This window comes from Echinops telfairi, unplaced genomic scaffold (genome assembly GCF_000313985.2).
Source record: "Echinops telfairi isolate 266 unplaced genomic scaffold, ASM31398v2 ScPeMD7_11;HRSCAF=52, whole genome shotgun sequence".
Classification (NCBI taxonomy): domain Eukaryota; kingdom Metazoa; phylum Chordata; class Mammalia; order Afrosoricida; family Tenrecidae; genus Echinops; species Echinops telfairi.
The window spans coordinates 17,062,203-17,080,714 of NW_022103908.1; the positions used below are offsets into that span (position 1 = coordinate 17,062,203).

Below are 18,512 nucleotides of genomic sequence, written 5' to 3' on the forward strand. Positions count from 1 at the left end.
CGGGTGGGCAGAGGGAGGCGGGCAGGGGGTCAGGCCTTCCTTCTCTCCCGAGAAAGAGTTACAATTTCAGAAACCCAAGGGAATGGATTTAGTGGCAGACAGGCAACGTTTCTTTCATTTCTTTCTTTTTTCTTCACATTTCAAAGGCAACATACGTACGTAACTTGTCAATTTCTCTGTAGGTCATCAAATGAACTCACCTTTCAAGTTGGCTATTTAGAAACTTAATTAAATAAGCAATTACTTAGGTCATCAAATATGAGAGGGCTTCAAAATGGAATTAAACGATAATGGAATTTTCCCACGAACTTTTTGAGGCCCTGTCTTATAAATATTCATCGAAGTCAGGGGATTTCGACGTCTGCGCCAGGCTTTGCTGCACGTGATGAGGGAGAGGAGAGAGCGGCCCTCCGCATTGTCCAGTGCTTACTATCACTCCTGATAACATACGCACTAGATGCCAGGAGCAGCCCTCACCAGCCCTGTGCCAGGTTGGGAAGCCAAAGATATGTCCAGACAGCTGCCCTAAACACTTCATCCCCCAGCCCCACCCCGCCACTCTTCCTAGTTTCCCTTCTCCATCCCTGTCTTCCCATCCTTTTCATTCCCGGTCTCCAGAGGGTTGCTCTGGGGCCCGGGGTTCTTTTTCTTCTTCTTCTTTTGAAGGGTGCCCTGGTTCCTTGTTAACTGTGGTTAAATAATAAAACACCTTGGCTACTTTTCACTCCGCAGTTTCCGTTGCTTCCTGTTGACAAGTAACTCGACTGATCTTGGAGATTCTTTGTTACAGATTCAGGTCAGTGGGTCAAGGGACTCATCGGTCCACCTCGGATTCCTTTAGAGACTGTCCTCTGTATGGCAGGTATAGGGCACGCGCCCCAGCCGCCACTGCCCAGTCTCTAGTTGCCGTAGCAGTTTCCATAGCCAGCTGTGAGATATCATTCACTAATTTCAGGCATATTGCCACGTGTTCCCAAAGATAAGCGTCTGGTGTGGTATCTTCTGGACTCCAATCAGGTGTGGGCAAAGTGGGGTTGCCCCATCTACGTTGTGAATGGTGGGAGGCGCCTACAAAATGTGCCCCTTGCTGTGGTGCCTATGGCCATGTGCATGGAAGGCGAGGAGAAACGTTTCCAAAGAAAGGGGACTCCTGTGAGCTCTGGAGATGGCCAATAGAGTCCACTCAGAAATTCTAGTGTCTTCTTGCCACCTTCTATAGGCACCAGTGGCCTGGTACCTTTGCATGGCTCAGCAAATGCCCTTAGCCTTCTTGGTGTCTTCGATGCAGGTTTGCCTTGCCCTGACGTCTACCCAAACCAATACGAACCCCACAGCTCTGAGACCATGTACAGCGTTCCCAGGCTGTATACATTTAGAGGCAGACAACCTCTCCTTCCTCCTGCTGACTGGCTTGTAGGTTCTGACCACTGGCTGTCCTCAGCAGCCCAGTGCTCATCCAATCGTATGCTCTAAATGGACTTCTTCCTGCCCAACTCCACATGAAACTAAAATTTAACTTAAAATATTTCATCTCTGTGAGGAAAAAAAAAACTCTAACTAAAATTAGCATGTGAATGATGTGCAAATCCTTTGATCCTCTGAGCAATATTTGCATCAAAATACTGTGCGCTAACTAAAACAATGTTTGCTTGGTAAAAAGGGTGGCTTCAATCAAAGGTAATTAACAAGATCATCATCATTCTCAATTTATATTTCCATGCAATTTTTATTTCCACTTTTTGCTTCTAATTTTTATGTTTACCTGAAGAATCACCAAGGTTTTAGACTTATTTAATGGCTGGGATACACTTCAAAGAGAGTCTAGTTCTAAATTGATGACCAAATAACATTGGAAAATAACCCCCTCTCTCTTTCAGCATAACCATTAAAGCCACTTGCACTGGTGTAGGTGTTTGAGAAATTAAGAAAAATAAATGTTCAGTGAGGCCGTGGAGAGAAAGCTGCTGCATGCAGATGTGAGCATGTACTTACTCTCCAAAAATGACATGCTGTGCGGCTGTTTTTGTAAACATTTTATAACACTAGAAAAAAATTGGTCTTTCCTAAAGTATTTTATGATGCATACTTTCCTAAAGTAGTTCCTGGTGCTTTCTTATATTCTACAAGTGATCTTTTTGCAAACAAAATGACTTAATTAGGCCTTGTTATATAGCACACATGATACATTTATTATTGTAGTTAAAACTTTAATGATTTTTGTGCCGAATCCTGGTGTACTGAATACTCTGAAACAGACTGACCCCATTCCCTCTAGTTAAGAAGTTTCTTTGAGACTCTTAATTCTTACAAAAACAAACAACAACAAAAAGTCACACCTGTGTGTGATTGGAACACAGGAGATTTGTGGGCTTGGGGGAATATGTGACTTTTTGTCCTTCCTATGAATTGTTTTAGTGCTATCTACAGAATTGCATTTTCATCTCAGGAAAAAAAATCCAAGAATATGTACACACATATACACACATACACATTCAATTTTTGAAAGCCAAGTGGCACGGACTTAAATCCCCAGGGAAAGCACAGGCCTATCTTGTAAAGCCGTCTCCATTACTTAGGTGTTATCAGTGATAAGGAGTTAAGCCAGACCTGCAGGAGGCAGCAGAATATCCATGGTCTCGCTGAGTCAGTCTAATTCAATTAGGGGAGGACTGTGGGTCCTATTTGGTTCCTTCGAGTAGACCATAAGAGAAAAATTAGGCTGATCCATCTATTTATGTGTACATTATGCAACAAATTGGACTCCTCGAAGATCATGTGGGTTTATAACAATAACAACAACAAACATTCAAAAACATAATCAGCTTTAAGAAATGAGTGAACTAGAGATCACATGCATCTGAAATGAGGTTGTTTCTGAGTAATAGGAACGTCTTTTATTTCCTGCAACATAGACTTACAAGTGAAAGTGCTAAAGAGAATGAAAAGGAAATGCATCCTCTATATTTTTAATTTGAAAAACAAATATATCCTATTATCTAAGAAAGCCAGTTTCCTAATGATTTTTGGGCAAATGCAGTTGGGCTTGAAAGGTTTTCCCTTCTCAAAATTCATCTATTTCTACCTTAAGTACAAAAAGAGGTGCTCCCAAACAGGTGCATGCCATTTCTACATCTTTGGACATTTTCTGTGTGTATAAATTTGAATTGATAATACTTGATATTCTAAAAACAAAAATGACTGTCATACAGACCCAAGATGTAGAAAGTTCTATGTTATATGTAATTTGAAATTACATGACCTTAAACTGACCAAACTACTTAAGTTTGAACATTATGTAGATGTACATATATATACATCTTCATTTTCATTTTTAAAACCACATTTTCACGTTTTCCTAAATGATTGCTGGAGCCCTTCCTATAACAGGAAAATATTTGTCACGAAAGCTTTGACTATAGATAACCTGAAGTCTTTAATAAGCAGGTACAAAGTTTCAGTATTTTCTCTATTTTTTTTAAGCTTATGTATAATCATGATAAACTAGTAACTCTGGAACATGTCAGTTTATATTGTGATAACTGTCAGAGCTACAAACGTGACATCTATAATCATTGTCAGCCATAAAAAATATATAGTAAATTGGGATAAATTTAGTTCAGTCATTCAAACAGAATGAAGGTTGTCACCTGCTCTCCTTTGTGATTTGATTACCTTGGACTAGATTTTCCTCAAGAAAAAGAAATAGAAATTAATAAGAATAAAAAAAAGAATGAAAAGAAGAAAGGCATTAAAAAGACCAGCGCTCATAAAGGGCGAGGCAAATGATTCTTCAAGGAGCTTAATACAATTTGCCAGTTTGCATGGACTTAAGGAGTAAATTTTCTTCTTGTGATGTTAAAATCTGCATTGTCATTTTCTAAGCAGATATAATACAAATAACCCTGAGCACGTTTCCCCTGGCCTCCCCGCACAGAAGTGCGGTCAGAGGGGAGTTTCCCTTGTGCAGTGAGGACAGTCACACCTGCTGGACGATCTCTTTGATTGATGGATTCCCCTCTGTGACACGGAATATGGCACCTTCAGGAAAGGAACACTAGGAGAAAGGACCTAAAAGTGCGTCTAAAATTTTATTTTTAACTTGTGAAGACATTAGTCTTGAAATCCTTGGGGATTATTGTTCTAAATGTCAGTGTATAGCTTTTTATATGAAGTCTCATTTCTGTGTGAAATGCAATTTTAAAATGGTAACTAGAACATCAGAGATTAAAAAAGAATTAACACACTGAACTGCTTAATAATTCAAATTTTCTGTGTCACCTCATGGAAATTATTGTTTAAGTATAAGACTAGAAAATATTTAATTGGTGGTAGATAGATATTCTTAAAGTACAAAGTACAAACACGAGTGAGCATGTGGTAATTTCTTAATGCAGAAAACATACATTGACAAAGATAAATACAAGTTAATTAATGAGAGCTAATTAGAAGTCACACACACAGGCATCTCTATTGAAATCTGCTATGAGTTGGAATTGACTCAATATCTCACAACGATGTTAAAAGCCATATAACTGAATGTATCTATTAAACTCACAATTGAAGAAATAATAATACTCCCCTAATTCATACTGATCCAGATATAAAATGTAAAAAAAAAAATAGTTTAGGAGTGGTGGGTCGGCAACAGCTCTCATTATGCAAATGTTACATAGTGTTTTGGTAGAAATCTCCAGTTATGATAGCAGAGGGCTATGAACATGACCCTTCATATTTTTCTTAAAGGAGTATTAATTAGATTTCTTATCATAGTTCTGAATCATGGAGTTTTGCCGTTTGAATGTAATAGGGCAAGAATGAAGCCTCAACTCCTAGCTTTAAGAGGTAAAGATTGCACAATTAATAAACCCCAATAATGTAGATGTATCAAATAGCCATCTGCACACAGAACTGACAGTGTTCTATATTACATTCATTCTCATTTGAAAAGTATTTAGACATACTTCATTCAGGGGTTTGACCTACAGTCTCCTTTTATTGAACTCTTATGTTCACCCATTTGGTCATGTGATGATAGTTTGTGTTGTCTAACCTTCATCTTGTGTTCATACGAAGATTCCATCTGTGTGCTCTGGGTAATATTAGGTTCTGACTCCAAGGAAAAGCTCTCTCAGCAAACAGAAACAATTTCCCTTAATAGTAACGTTAAATAATTATTGTTAGGCTATGCGTTTCGACTACAGGATGACTTTGGAATGATGGCACCATGATTGGATAGGGAAGGGATGCAAGTCTGATGCGTATGAAATGACCTGGAAAGTGGCTGTGCTGTTTATTATAAATATATCAGAACAAGGGTTCATTTATTATTTTGAAAGAGCTAAGAGCATAAGATAGGTGACAGTTGGAACAACGTATTAACTAATTGTAGAACTTGCAAATGGCAAAAGTGATCATTCACTGTGGAAAGATAAAAGAATTGCACTTGGGTTCTTAGGTTGCCCTTTCTCTTCTGGAATTTTGTATCTCTAACCATGCAAAACAATTTCCACATTAAGAGGCATTTGGCTATTTAAAAACCAGTATCGACCTATCTCCTGCAAGAAAGCAATTTTATCTGTATTTCACATGTAAGTGATGTACGGATTTCACAGTGGGCATACAGACACTGCAGTTTCACTTTGAACATGTACCTGAGGAATTACTAAGAGACACAGACAGTTTTATAGATGTGATGCCTACAGAATCAGTTAAAGAATGGCACTGTTTATGCAGTTTATAATTTGGGAGTGTGCTTTTTTCTTCTACATTTAACATGTAAAAAATAGGTCTTCATGCTTAGAAAGATGAGCACAGCATGCAAAGACCCAAGCGTTGCACCCCAGGCCATGCATGTGAGCAGACTTCAACGTTGCATCCGCCGCCCAGTACCGAGTGAACAGAGGTTTTCAAATAAATGCCCTTCGTCTTTCTTGTGAGAACAAGTTATTCATTCGTGCATTAAGACCTTCCCAGACAACCCTTATAGGTCATCCAGAAAAAAAAAAATGGTAAAAATGTGGTCCAATAGAACTGCTATTGTGTTAAGGGCTCAAACTTGACTCATTATCGGGTACAAGCCCAAATTTACACAAACAAAAAACTATTCTGTTTTATAAGATCACGATCACATGTAAATAGCACTTTCGGGGCCAATATGTAAGGGAGATAGCCAGTCCTTCGGGGGAGTCAGTTCATCTGGGGTCGGTGGCGAAAGCGGGCCAGGCACACACGTTGCACACACGTTCCGAGCTGGAGCCAGAGAAAATGCCGTGCACGGCACGAGGCACCAGCACCGCGCGTGAAGTTGGGGTCGCGGCAAGTACGCGATCTCGCAGCCCTGAGCGGAGGGCTTCCGTGGCGCCAGCAGCTCCCGGGCCTCCGGAAGCAAAGTTTGCAGCGGGGCGAGCTGGCGGCGGCCGGTGCTGCGGCGGCGCGTCCCAGCGTCCGAGCCCCGACTTCGCTCGCTCGCGCCCAGGCTGCCAGAATTAGCCACCCGCCGCCCTGGGCCGGTCGCTTCCCGGGTGCCAGGTCCCTGCCCGCGAGCGTGCACGTCCAGAGTGCGGAAAGGGTTTCGTGGCCGGTCTCGACGGAGATTCGCGTATCCCCCACCCGGACCTGTCGCCGCCCGCCCTTCCCCTCGGCGCCCTGCGTGCCACCGCCGTCCTCCGCAGCGCGGGCGTGGGGTCCATTGGCACGCTCCGCGCCTCCGCTCGCCCGCCCGCCCGCGCTCCCTTCTCAGGGCGGCGGTGCGTCGCGCGCCCGGAGCCTCGGGTTCGCTCCTTCTCCTCAGCGTCTTCGGGCCCTTTGTCATTTAGCAAAAAAAAAAAAAGAAGTACAAAATGTGCGTGCAGAGACCAGCCGCCAAGGCGCCCCCCAGCTGCCCGCCGCGCCGCCCGGGGGTCCAGCGACCCGGCGCTCACGCCCCACGGGCCTCCGCGCCGCCCCCGCCCGCCTCTCGCCCGGCCTCCGCCGTGTGCCGGGGCGGTGCGTCTCGGAGCAGCAGCCGGCTCGCTCGCTGCGGCCCGACCCGCGCCCGCTGGGGCCCGCAGAGCGCAGACGCTGCCCTGCCCGGCCGGACCCTGCTGGGCATGCTCAGTGCGCCCTCTGGAACCCGGCTCTCCCGGGCCCAGGATACGGACTCCGCGTTTTGGCGGCTGCCGAGGGGGCGGCAAGGACGGGAAGCCGGGAGACAGTCAGCGCCTTGTTCCAGGCCCCCGCTGTCGCGCCCGCCTGCGGCCGCCCGCACCGCAAGATGCAGGCCAATCAGGGTCGGGGGGCGGGGCCTCTGCCGTCACGCCCTCCCTCCGGGCTTATTGAGAGTTATATCAAGAAATTCAGTTCAGAGAGAGAGAAGAGAGCAGAGAGAGGAGAGCGGGCCAGAGAAGGGAGAGAGGGAGAGCGTGCACGCCGGGAAGGAGCGCCTCAGTCTCTGAAGCATGAAAGAGAGAACTGATTAGGAATTCTTCAGGCAACTGTCAGCCCCCGGAGAGCAGGCAGAGAATCACCATCACCCCAACTCTGACGTTTCCTACCAGAAGTTAGAGACTTGAGCAGAATTGCTATCGCATGGAAATGGTAGGCTTGGTGCTGTGGAACACACTCCTGAGCTGAAGAAGTGCCACGGGCTGTGCCGTGCATGTGTGCGTGTGTGCTAAACACCAGGAGAGCCCAGACCCAGTGGGTAAGCGAGAGGAAATGTGGAGAGAATGACCGACGACCAATCTGTGAATTTGTTCTTTGGAGTTGCTAATTTGCCAGCCCGAAGCACCACATTTTACAAGGAGGAAACGTTTGGCTGCTTCTGATTTCTCCCTAAACTGGTGCTCCCAGATGCATGGCTTTCTATGTGTTGGAACCTATCCTTCCTAACTGCAGCATACCGAGAAAGGGGAAAGGTGGAGGCAACTCACGTAAGTGTAAAGTTTCGCATGCACAATTGTCAATTCTGTGTCTCCATGGAGCCTCGGTGGAGAAGAGGGAGGTCTGTAATTGGGTAACCGGTCGGGGCAGAGCTCACCCACTCGGCTGTGTCTGCATCCCTACCTGCACCACTCTGCCGGAACTAATCGCGGGCAGCAGCTACCGTGCAGCCGAATGCAGATGAGATTGGTGCTGGGGAGCTGACCAGTCTACTCTAGTCGGTGGCTGCCTGGAGCCTTGCGTCTGTTGAAATTGCAGTTCGAGGAGCATCTAAGCCGCAGCTTTATTTTATTTATTTATTTTTGTCACCTGCATTATGGGTTGCAGTATTTACGTGGGGCAGATGCTGCTAATATAGCCAGGGATCAGAGTTAAGAGGCTGCATTCTTCACGAACCGCCCCCCCCCTTCCCATTAAAAAAAAAAATACTCAGTAGAAAATACCGTGCTGTTTGAGAGGGAATGTTAATTGCGTTTCCCATACATCTTGACAGTCGCTCCCAACTCTAGAATAAGGAATTCCAGAATATTGGACATTTTTTAAAAAGTTTGAATGTGTTTATTAATTCTAACGGGGATAACTGGGCAATATGGAGAAAGGAGAGCGGGCTCTGGGTAAGAGATGTGCAGTCTTGGTATTGTGCTGGTAGGCAGTGAGGCTCCGAAGTGGCCGGTGACTGTCTCTCGTGATGCTGCAGCAGCATGTCGGGATGCTGGTTTCCCAGTAAGATTCTGCTAGGAGGCAGTTGGAGAACTGGGAGGGAAAGAAAGGAAAGATAATCTTTTTAGAAGGAAGAGTGACTCGGAGAAGAAAACACATCACATCTGAAATGTGGCAAAGCAATTAGCAAGAAGCATAGCTAAATACTCAGGTTTTTCACTTGCACACAAAAAAGCCTCCCAAAACAAAACAACACAAAACAAAACTAAGGGAGGTGGGTTCGGCACAAGTAGGCAGCTAGGAGAGGGGGAGGGGAGAAAGGAGAAAAAGAATGCCTGTTTTCAATGAGGCAGCATCCCAAAGACAATGTGGGTGAATACAGGTATAAAAAAAACACAACAGCAGCTGCCCTTAATTCAAAAGTGGCTGCTTCTTCTGTTTCGTGGGCCAATGCAACAAGCAAAGAGAGATTTTGGTTTTTCCTCCATAGAGTTAACTTGCCAACAGTAGCCCAGCACTCTGCCATGTTTCCTAATGTTCAGAGGAAAGTGTGTTGTGATGATCTGTGACTGTGTGTTTGTGTGGGTGCTCTTCCTTTACTGAAGAATAATGTTGTCTATACGATTGTGTTGACAGTGGCTGTATCCAAATAAGCGATGAGATGTAATGCGTCCTCCAGTCCACGCACGCTTCCTCTTGCAATCTGTGCATCTTTCCTCAGTGGATGCCTCTAAGCCCTAAAACCCAGGACAAGAAAATAAATACATTTTATCATGGACCTGAGGGATTTTTACCTGTTGGCTGCTCTGATTGCCTGTTTAAGGCTGGATTCCGCAATAGCTCAAGAACTTATTTACACTATTAGAGAGGAGTTGCCTGAAAATGTGCCCATAGGAAACATACCAAAGGATCTGAACATTTCTCACATCAATGCTGCCACAGGGACCAGCGCCAGCCTTGTCTACAGACTGGTTTCTAAAGCTGGGGATGCCCCTCTGGTGAAAGTATCCAGTAGCACGGGGGAAATCTTCACAACCTCCAATCGAATAGACAGAGAAAAACTCTGTGCTGGAGCCTCCTATGCCGAGGAGAATGAGTGTTTCTTTGAACTTGAGGTGGTGATCCTTCCCAATGATTTCTTCCGGCTGATCAAGATCAAAATCATCGTCAAGGATACCAATGACAATGCCCCCATGTTTCCGTCTCCTGTCATCAACATTTCCATTCCAGAAAACACTTTGATCAACAGCCGCTTTCCAATCCCGTCAGCCACAGATCCGGACACAGGCTTCAATGGTGTGCAGCATTATGAATTGCTAAATGGGCAGAGTGTTTTTGGACTGGATATAGTGGAAACTCCGGAGGGAGAGAAGTGGCCGCAATTGATTGTCCAGCAAAACTTGGACAGAGAACAGAAAGACACCTATGTGATGAAAATCAAAGTGGAGGATGGAGGCACTCCCCAGAAATCCAGCACGGCCATACTGCAGGTCACAGTAAGTGATGTCAATGACAACCGGCCAGTGTTTAAAGAGGGTCAAGTGGAGGTGCATATCCCAGAGAATGCTCCCGTAGGCACCTCTGTGATTCAGCTCCATGCCACTGATGCAGATGTAGGCAGTAATGCAGAAATCCGGTACATTTTTGGTGCCCAGGTTGCCCCTGCAACTAAAAGACTCTTTGCTTTAAATAACACGACTGGGCTGATCACGGTTCAGAGGTCCTTAGACCGGGAGGAGACAGCCATTCACAAAGTGACAGTGCTGGCTAGTGATGGCAGCTCCACCCCTGCCCGGGCAACAGTTACTATCAATGTCACAGATGTAAATGATAACCCTCCCAACATAGACCTCAGGTACATTATAAGTCCCATCAATGGCACCGTGTACTTATCAGAGAAAGATCCTGTCAATACAAAGATTGCCCTAATTACCGTTTCAGATAAAGACACAGATGTGAATGGCAAAGTGATCTGCTTCATTGAACGAGAGGTCCCGTTTCATTTGAAGGCCGTGTACGACAACCAGTATTTGTTAGAGACTTCTTCTCTTTTGGATTATGAGGGCACCAAAGAATTCAGCTTTAAAATCGTTGCCTCTGACTCGGGGAAGCCCAGTTTAAACCAGACTGCCCTGGTAAGGGTTAAGCTGGAGGACGAAAATGACAACCCACCAATTTTTAACCAGCCTGTAATTGAGCTGTCAGTTTCTGAAAACAACCGGCGTGGGTTATACTTAACAACTATCAGTGCCACCGACGAGGACAGTGGGAAAAATGCAGACATTGTGTATCAGCTGGGGCCCAATGCCTCCTTCTTTGATCTGGACCGTAAGACGGGAGTTTTGAAAGCCTCCAGGGTCTTTGACCGGGAAGAGCAAGAGCGCTTCATTTTCACCGTCACTGCCCGGGACAACGGGACCCCTCCCCTCCAAAGCCAAGCGGCTGTGATAGTCACCGTGCTGGATGAGAATGACAACAGCCCCAAGTTTACCCACAACCATTTCCAGTTTTTTGTGTCGGAGAATCTGCCAAAGTATAGTACTGTGGGGGTGATCACGGTGACAGATGCAGATGCTGGGGACAACAAAGCCGTGACTCTTTCCATTCTGAATGACAATGAGAATTTTGTGTTGGATCCCTACTCCGGAGTCATCAAGTCCAACGTGTCCTTTGACAGAGAACAGCAGAGCTCCTACACTTTCGATGTCAGAGCCACCGATGGAGGACAGCCACCCCGTTCCTCCACTGCTAAAGTCACCATCAATGTCATCGATGTCAACGACAATAGCCCCGTTGTCATCTCACCACCGTCTAACACGTCCTTTAAGTTGGTGCCCCTCTCGGCCATTCCCGGCTCCGTGGTAGCCGAAGTTTTCGCCGTGGATATTGACACCGGAATGAACGCGGAACTGAAGTACACCATTGTGAATGGGAACAACAAAGGTTTGTTTCGGATCGACCCAGTAACAGGTAACATCACCCTGGAGGAGAAGCCGGCACCCACTGATGTGGGCTTGCACCGTTTGGTGGTCAACATAAGCGACCTGGGGTACCCGAAGTCCTTGCACACGCTGGTGCTGGTTTTTCTGTACGTGAATGACACGGCTGGCAACGCCTCCTACATCTACGACTTGATCCGCAGGACTATGGAGACCCCCTTGGACAGGAACATAGGGGACAGTAGCCAACCCTATCAGAACGAGGACTATCTCACCATCATGATCGCCATCGTGGCCGGCGCCATGGTGGTCATTGTCGTGATCTTCGTCACTGTGCTGGTGCGCTGTCGCCACGCGTCAAGGTTCAAAGCTGCTCAGAGGAGCAAGCAAGGCGCCGAATGGATGTCCCCGAACCAGGAGAACAAGCAAAACAAGAAAAAGAAACGGAAGAAAAGAAAGTCCCCCAAGAGTTCGCTCTTGAACTTTGTGACGATCGAAGAGTCCAAGCCGGATGATGCCGTTCACGAACCCATCAATGGGACCATCAGCCTGCCCGCTGAGCTGGAGGAGCAGAGCATAGGAAGGTTTGACTGGGGCCCTGCCCCTCCAACAACCTTCAAGCCCAACAGCCCCGACTTGGCCAAGCACTACAAGTCTGCCTCTCCACAGCCGGCGTTTCATCTCAAACCAGACACTCCCGTTTCTGTGAAAAAGCACCATGTGATTCAGGAACTCCCTTTGGACAACACCTTTGTCGGGGGTTGTGACACGCTTTCCAAACGCTCTTCCACTAGTTCAGACCACTTCAGTGCCTCAGAGTGCAGCTCCCAAGGAGGCTTCAAGACAAAGGGCCCCTTACACACCAGACAGGTAAACGAGCACTTCTACTGGTCTATAAGTACTGCATACAAGTGCCCTGTCAACCAGTATTAACATACCATACCAGTGTGGCTCTTGCGTTGGTCTAACTTTACCTTAGTTATATCCTAAAGAGGGAAGGGAATTAAAGGGGGGGGGGGACTTGACCCCTTTTCTATTACTCTGGGGCTCAGTCAAGAATTTTTAGAACAGCGTTGACATTTCTGACTTCTGAGAATTATTCAACCTCCTAGTTTCCTTCAAATGGTAAAAGATGAAAAGAGGAAAAATGTCCCGTCCCCTCCCAAAATGTCCCAAGGTAATGCTTGCCAAAGAAGCAATGCTGTCTTGTTAGGGCAGATCCTGCTCCTGGGGTTCCCAAATTGACTGCTTCAAAATGTCCAAGTCCTGTTTTGATCTAAAAAAGTCACCTTCAGATCTCAACTTTGAAATGACATTTGAAGGTCTGACTACTATAAATCTTTTGGGAGCTGTGGTTGCTACCAAGGGTTTTTTTTCTTTTTTCTCCAGTCTCTAAACAAGATCGTAGAATATTAAGTATACATCACCTATGATGCACATGGTTATTGGTAGCTTGCAACTAAGCCATATAGGAAGTCTTCTCTTTGATTTCAAATTATTTTACTGTCTTTTAGAAAATTGGGTATTTCATAGAAAGATTTTCAGATTGTCCACCACAGCCAAAGTACTCTTTCCAAAACCAAACAAACAAAAAGAAATGCTTTTCTCCCTAACAGAGCAGGTTTATACAGAAAAGAATGAATCCATTGTAAATATTCTCTCATTTTAGTAATGCATAAGTGATCTGTCATAACTCATTTTAAACTGTGAAGTCTGCCATGTGAAGAGGGATTAAGAGGCTGAGAAACTCATATTTCAACCAAATCCAGAATCAGTTTTTCTTAGGTCTAATAATTCCTTGTTAATAAAGATTTAAATGCAGCGCTGTCTAATTTATTTCACTGGTGCTTGTCCATTGCCACAAAATTTGAATGTCAATAATAGCCTGTAGATGGCACTAGGGTATCATGGCGCCTGTGTTGGCCAGGTGCCAATCCTGCAGTAGTGAGGGAAGGGGGGAGGGAAGGATCAAGCTGGTACTACAGCCAAAGATACCTTTTATTTAATGATAGTTGCTCTGGAGCAACTAGTATTTAAATTCATCTGCTTGCTCTTTTGTGCTTAGTTCTCATCACACCAACTTTCTAGGATTTTGTCACCTACTTCCTGTCTCTGTTGGTGTAGTGAGTCACCTGGTAGAGATGGGCACATTTGTGTGTGACTAAAAGGAAGAAATTTTTCTATATACTTCAGAAGGCCAAGAAAAGTTAAAATGAGCGTGCAAGACAGTGACTGTCATGGATGAGTTCTTGCAAAATCAAGTATTGTTTTCTACTATTTTTCTGGGAAGAGGCTGAGTGGAGCGGGGCATCTTGTTGGAACTCTTGTTTCCCTCTTACTCTCTCTTGCTTGTTACTCTAGAAGCTACTGTAAGGCTTCACATTCATAAGATATGTATTACTGCAAGTGACATTAACTATATGTCACACTCATGCTCTCAAAGTATGATTTAGCAGCTATGATTATGCACCTAAAATCTCCATTTCTTTAAAAGTAAAAGATCTACAGTATGTTTAAAGGACAGATTCTTAGAGCCAAATGCACACAATGAGAGCACTTACTCTGTTATGGAAGATCTAGCGGCGACGATGAGGTTCTCATGTCCCTTGAAGTTGGGCTGACTTCCTTTCTTGTTAACTTGATCAGTTTTTAAAAAGAGGTTGGTGTTTTGAGACTTAGAAACTGTCCGGGCCCAGGAAAGTTTTTTTGTTGTTGGCTTGTTTTTTTTAAGTTGTAAGATGGTGAATTTTGTGATTAGCTGCAATTTCATTAATTAACAATTAGTTAGAAAAGCAATTTAGGAAACTAAACATGCTTACCTTGCTCGTATTGTGAAAGTCACTCAGAATATACTTACAGTATTTTTTGGTTGCACAATAACCTGAGGATAATTAATGTGATTCAGGACTTTCCATATAAAGTCTGAAATGTTTTCGCCAAAGAAAAATACTGATAGCTTGCTTCCATAACCTTTTCTCTTATGTAAATGTGCTGGACATGAGCATTGATACACAGATCTACTCTCTTTGACTTAAACCGGGATAGTTGGAGCCATATATAATTCTACGTAGTGTAGTGACTTCAATGTTAAGTGCATTTCTGCAAAGTCTGGAAAAAGACTTGTGGTGGAGGCTGAGGCTGTCATGAGATTATTTGTTTGTCTGATGGAAGTTTTCAAATAGAATGCTGAATAATTCCTTAACTGGAATTAAAGGACGTACATTCTAAACTTTCCTGAGACAGCTGCTTCATTTGACCCTTCTCTTGGTAGGTGTGAGGATGTCCGGGCAAAAGTTTACCAACTTTAAATAGCATTCATTTGTATTACTTAACCAATGAAAATACACCCAGCTTTGACTTCATGGGTTGGTTTGTGGTGCATCACTACCTAATTTACCCCTCCATCCCCCAACTCTGCCCCCTCCCCTCCCCCCAGGGCTGTTTCCCCTATAAAAGAAAAACAATGGTAAACTAGTTTTCATTCACTGTGTTTTAATAAACTTGGCAGTTTTCTTGGATGTCACAAATCTGACACTGGTTAACTCCCAAATTATTTTTGTGAATAGTTTAGATGTACCCTTCACAGATTGAGTGAAATTTCTATATTTTATCAAAAGATCATGTCTTGATTTTTTTTTCATAAAGCAAAGTTTACAGCCATAGATCTAAGACAGATTACAATATAATCAGTTCCCACAGGGCTTTATGTGGTAAAAGTGTATTGAATATATACACACTCATTGGTATAGTGTATTGAAAATGAAAAAAAAAATTCTTAATAAATATGACAGGATAAACAAACCATGTGTAATTAGTTCTCAATGTTCTGCATGCTTCAAAATCACCTGGGAGACTTCTAAAAACATAGCTGATTGGGCCCGACACCTGGAAGTTCTGTTTCCCTGCACTGTGGCAGGGCGAGAAATAGTCCTGTGGCTAACAAGTTCCCGGGTGGCGGTATGTTCCCAGGCCAGGCCCACACTCCTAGAACCACTGCCTTATCACCATGGAATAGGACACGTCAGTTTCTTTTCTTTCAGATGAGCATCTCCAGAGGACCTGTTTTAACACAGCCCTCTCTGAGCCCACTTATTGACAGCTGTTTATTGTAGCTGCAGGCTTTTTAGTAAGCTGTTTATTGCTAAGCCCCGTTGATAACATTTGAAGAATTAATTTTCTTGGCCCAAGTGTACTTTGGGAGGAGGGGAGGCTATAAATGAAATTTTTAAAAGAGGAAAAAGATTAGTAGGGCTATTTACATTTGACAACTTCTTTAAGTGATAAAACTCTTTTTTAGTTGCGCTAGAATTCGGTACTAGGTAAATTGCCGTGTTTCGTTTTCTGAATGAAACCATTGGCGGTTGAACTCACGCATCTTGAATTTTAACTTCTCGCATTCCTGAGGCCTATGTGCTCATGAAGGAATCCGTGTCTGTATCCTGAAATGATACACTAAAACCTGTGTCCCTGGTACACCCAAGTGTGTGCATGTGCTTGCATGGTATGTAGGGAATTGCTTTTCCTGCAGATCATTTATAAGTACTGCATTACATTTATGATTCCTTTTCACTTTTGAGTAATCCCTCCACAGCACAACACATGTGATTATGTCATATAAAGTGCACAAGACAGTGATAGACTCGCTATTTAGTGCAGTGAAAAAGCCAAGTGCAATTGGAAATCACACAAATGTGAGTTTAGCAAAAACTTTACGATAGCTTAAGCTACTAAATTTTGGTGTGTGTAGATAGTAAGAGTTGACATCTGCTCCCCCAAATGCAAAGTATTTGTTATTGTTATCAGTTGCGGCTTTTATTCCTATACCTTCTCTTTCCCTAAGTAGTCCTTAGTCATGCGATTAGTTTCCATAGTATGAGGTTGAAGACACCCCCACACACTTGCACATTCATTCAGGAATGTGAATGAGGGATTGATATCTGTTCACACTCTGCTTTCCCCTTCTTCCCCAGTTTGTTACTGCAAGGCTATAAAATTCAATGGGCACCCTTGTCTCCATTACTAGTAATTGTCAGGAGAACCACAATGAAAAGGCCTCCTTGTATTTCACATGTCAGGTAGATCCCGAATAATTGTCCACCAAGAAAATGATTTCTGTATTTGAATAGTTATGATAATACTTCCTAATGTTATTGCAAGTAAGTCTAATTACTGAAACAATGTCAGTGGAAGTTTTGTCTTAGTTTTGATCAGTCATTCCCATGGTGACAGAGAACAAACAGATTTTTGAATCATTAAAATTACCTGAATCTTTTTGCTTGTTTGACTCTTGAAATTTAATTTGCAAGTGGACATACCCTTTGAACTACATTCAGAATGTTAGAAATCGCAACTTGACGGGCCTCCCCATACCCCACCTTGTAGTGCTGAGTTATGCAAAAGCTATCTTTTCTCAGAGCTCTGTTTCCATGGTTAATTTTAAGGTGTTGTAGCATTTTTTTGTTTATGCTTTCCATTGCCCCTGTGGGGGGCAGGGTGCAGAATTCCAGGAAATCCTAAAAGAGGCACAGGCCTGCGCCTGTGGGGTGGGGGCAGGGTTGCAGGGCTTGCATTGCCTGCCCTGCTCTTCTTCAGGACGTGCTCAGCTCCACTTCATCACGCGTGTCTTCAGCTCACAGAGAGTTAAACAATCAACTAACCAATCACAAGAAAGGGAATCTTGTGGATTTTCTTGGTACAGTTTTCTCTTTAAATCTTTGGAATACACTTTCTCTGAGTTTGAGTCTGGTGTTCTATTAGAAGTGATCCTTAACCTAAACTGTTCACTTGTCTCTTTAGTGTCTCTTTGTAACCCGAAGAAGTGTATATTAATATAATAGAGCCAACTAAATTGGAAACTAATTAGGAATCATTTATCATGGGTATTTTTGTTTATCCTTTCTTGCCACCTAAGTTTACATTGACTTTCCCCCCACACCCACAATATACCAAATACCAGGACTCTAAAGTTTATATGGGGTTTATACAAATATGGTGGAATAACTGGCCAGGGATTAGTGAGAATTTTGGACTATGGCTCAGAAAGTGGCTAACTGAAAAAAAAATTGGAAGCATAGGAATCTGACTTTTAAGAAGTAAGAATGCTACACATCTTATGGGTATTTTCAATAGTCAGTACCCCCAAATCTGCATGAGATTACAGAAGTGACGCCAAACGTTCCAAATGTCTATCGTGTATATAGGAAATATACTCTGCTGTTTAAGGTTTCATCCGTTGTTATTTCAGAAAGCTGTTAAATCTGTCAAACATTTCATTTGGAAAGGAACACTTGCTTTTTGCCTTTGTTTGATACAAACCTATTGGGCTGTCAGTCATCAGAACCCTATAACAAGAACAATATATTGCTGTGATTGACATTTTCCTTTGGATTGATATTCTTTCTCCCTAAGCCAAGATTGATTAAAATCTTAAATTCTGAAATTAGTTAAACACCTGCCCTCTCTTACCAGTAAAGTGTCAAGGCAAGGAGAAAATGGAAAAAAAAAAAACTACCCATTTTTAATCTCTCGCATCTGGGTGTCTATTGATTTGTGCTTAAGTGACGTGGATTGATCAGGAGAAGTTTCAGACCTGTAGCATATAACATGAAGGCGCCAGAAGTTCATTGGGAGATGTGTTTACATTCTTATCCATTATTTAAGTGACATGAGAAAACATTTCCCCTGGATCTCTAACATTTTGAGAGATGACAGCACCCCGAACACCTATCATGTTTCACCTGAGGAGCACGGAACCACCTGCATGGTTAGAAGTCGGGGAGCGGAGGCACTGGCAAATTAGTCCAGGCGTATTTAATAGATTCTTTCTGGCCATTTTACCTGGATTATCCCAGAATTCCTTAGGAAAAGCATATCAATTTTTTTCTTTTTCTTCTCATTGCATATTTTATTTTATTTTATTATTTTTTTTCTTTTTTAACATTTTATTAGGGGCTCATACAACTGTTATCCCAATCCATACACACATCAATTGTG

General features: G+C 43.5%; 1 protein-coding gene across 8 annotated transcripts in view; it reads left to right on the forward strand.

Moving 5' to 3' along the window:
- Positions 1 to 7,395: 7,395 nt before the first annotated feature.
- The window catches only part of PCDH9 (protocadherin 9), a 1,095,802-nt gene continuing 1,084,685 nt past the window's right edge, over positions 7,396 to 18,512 (forward strand). For all 8 annotated transcript variants that reach the window (XM_045287202.1, XM_045287204.1, XM_004707905.3 and 5 more), the window contains exons 1-2: positions 7,396 to 7,910; positions 9,217 to 12,389. In XM_045287202.1, coding sequence (XP_045143137.1) covers positions 9,354 to 12,389 — 3,036 coding nt within the window. In that variant the 5' untranslated portion in view covers positions 7,396 to 7,910; positions 9,217 to 9,353. The remainder of the gene's footprint in view (positions 7,911 to 9,216; positions 12,390 to 18,512) is intronic.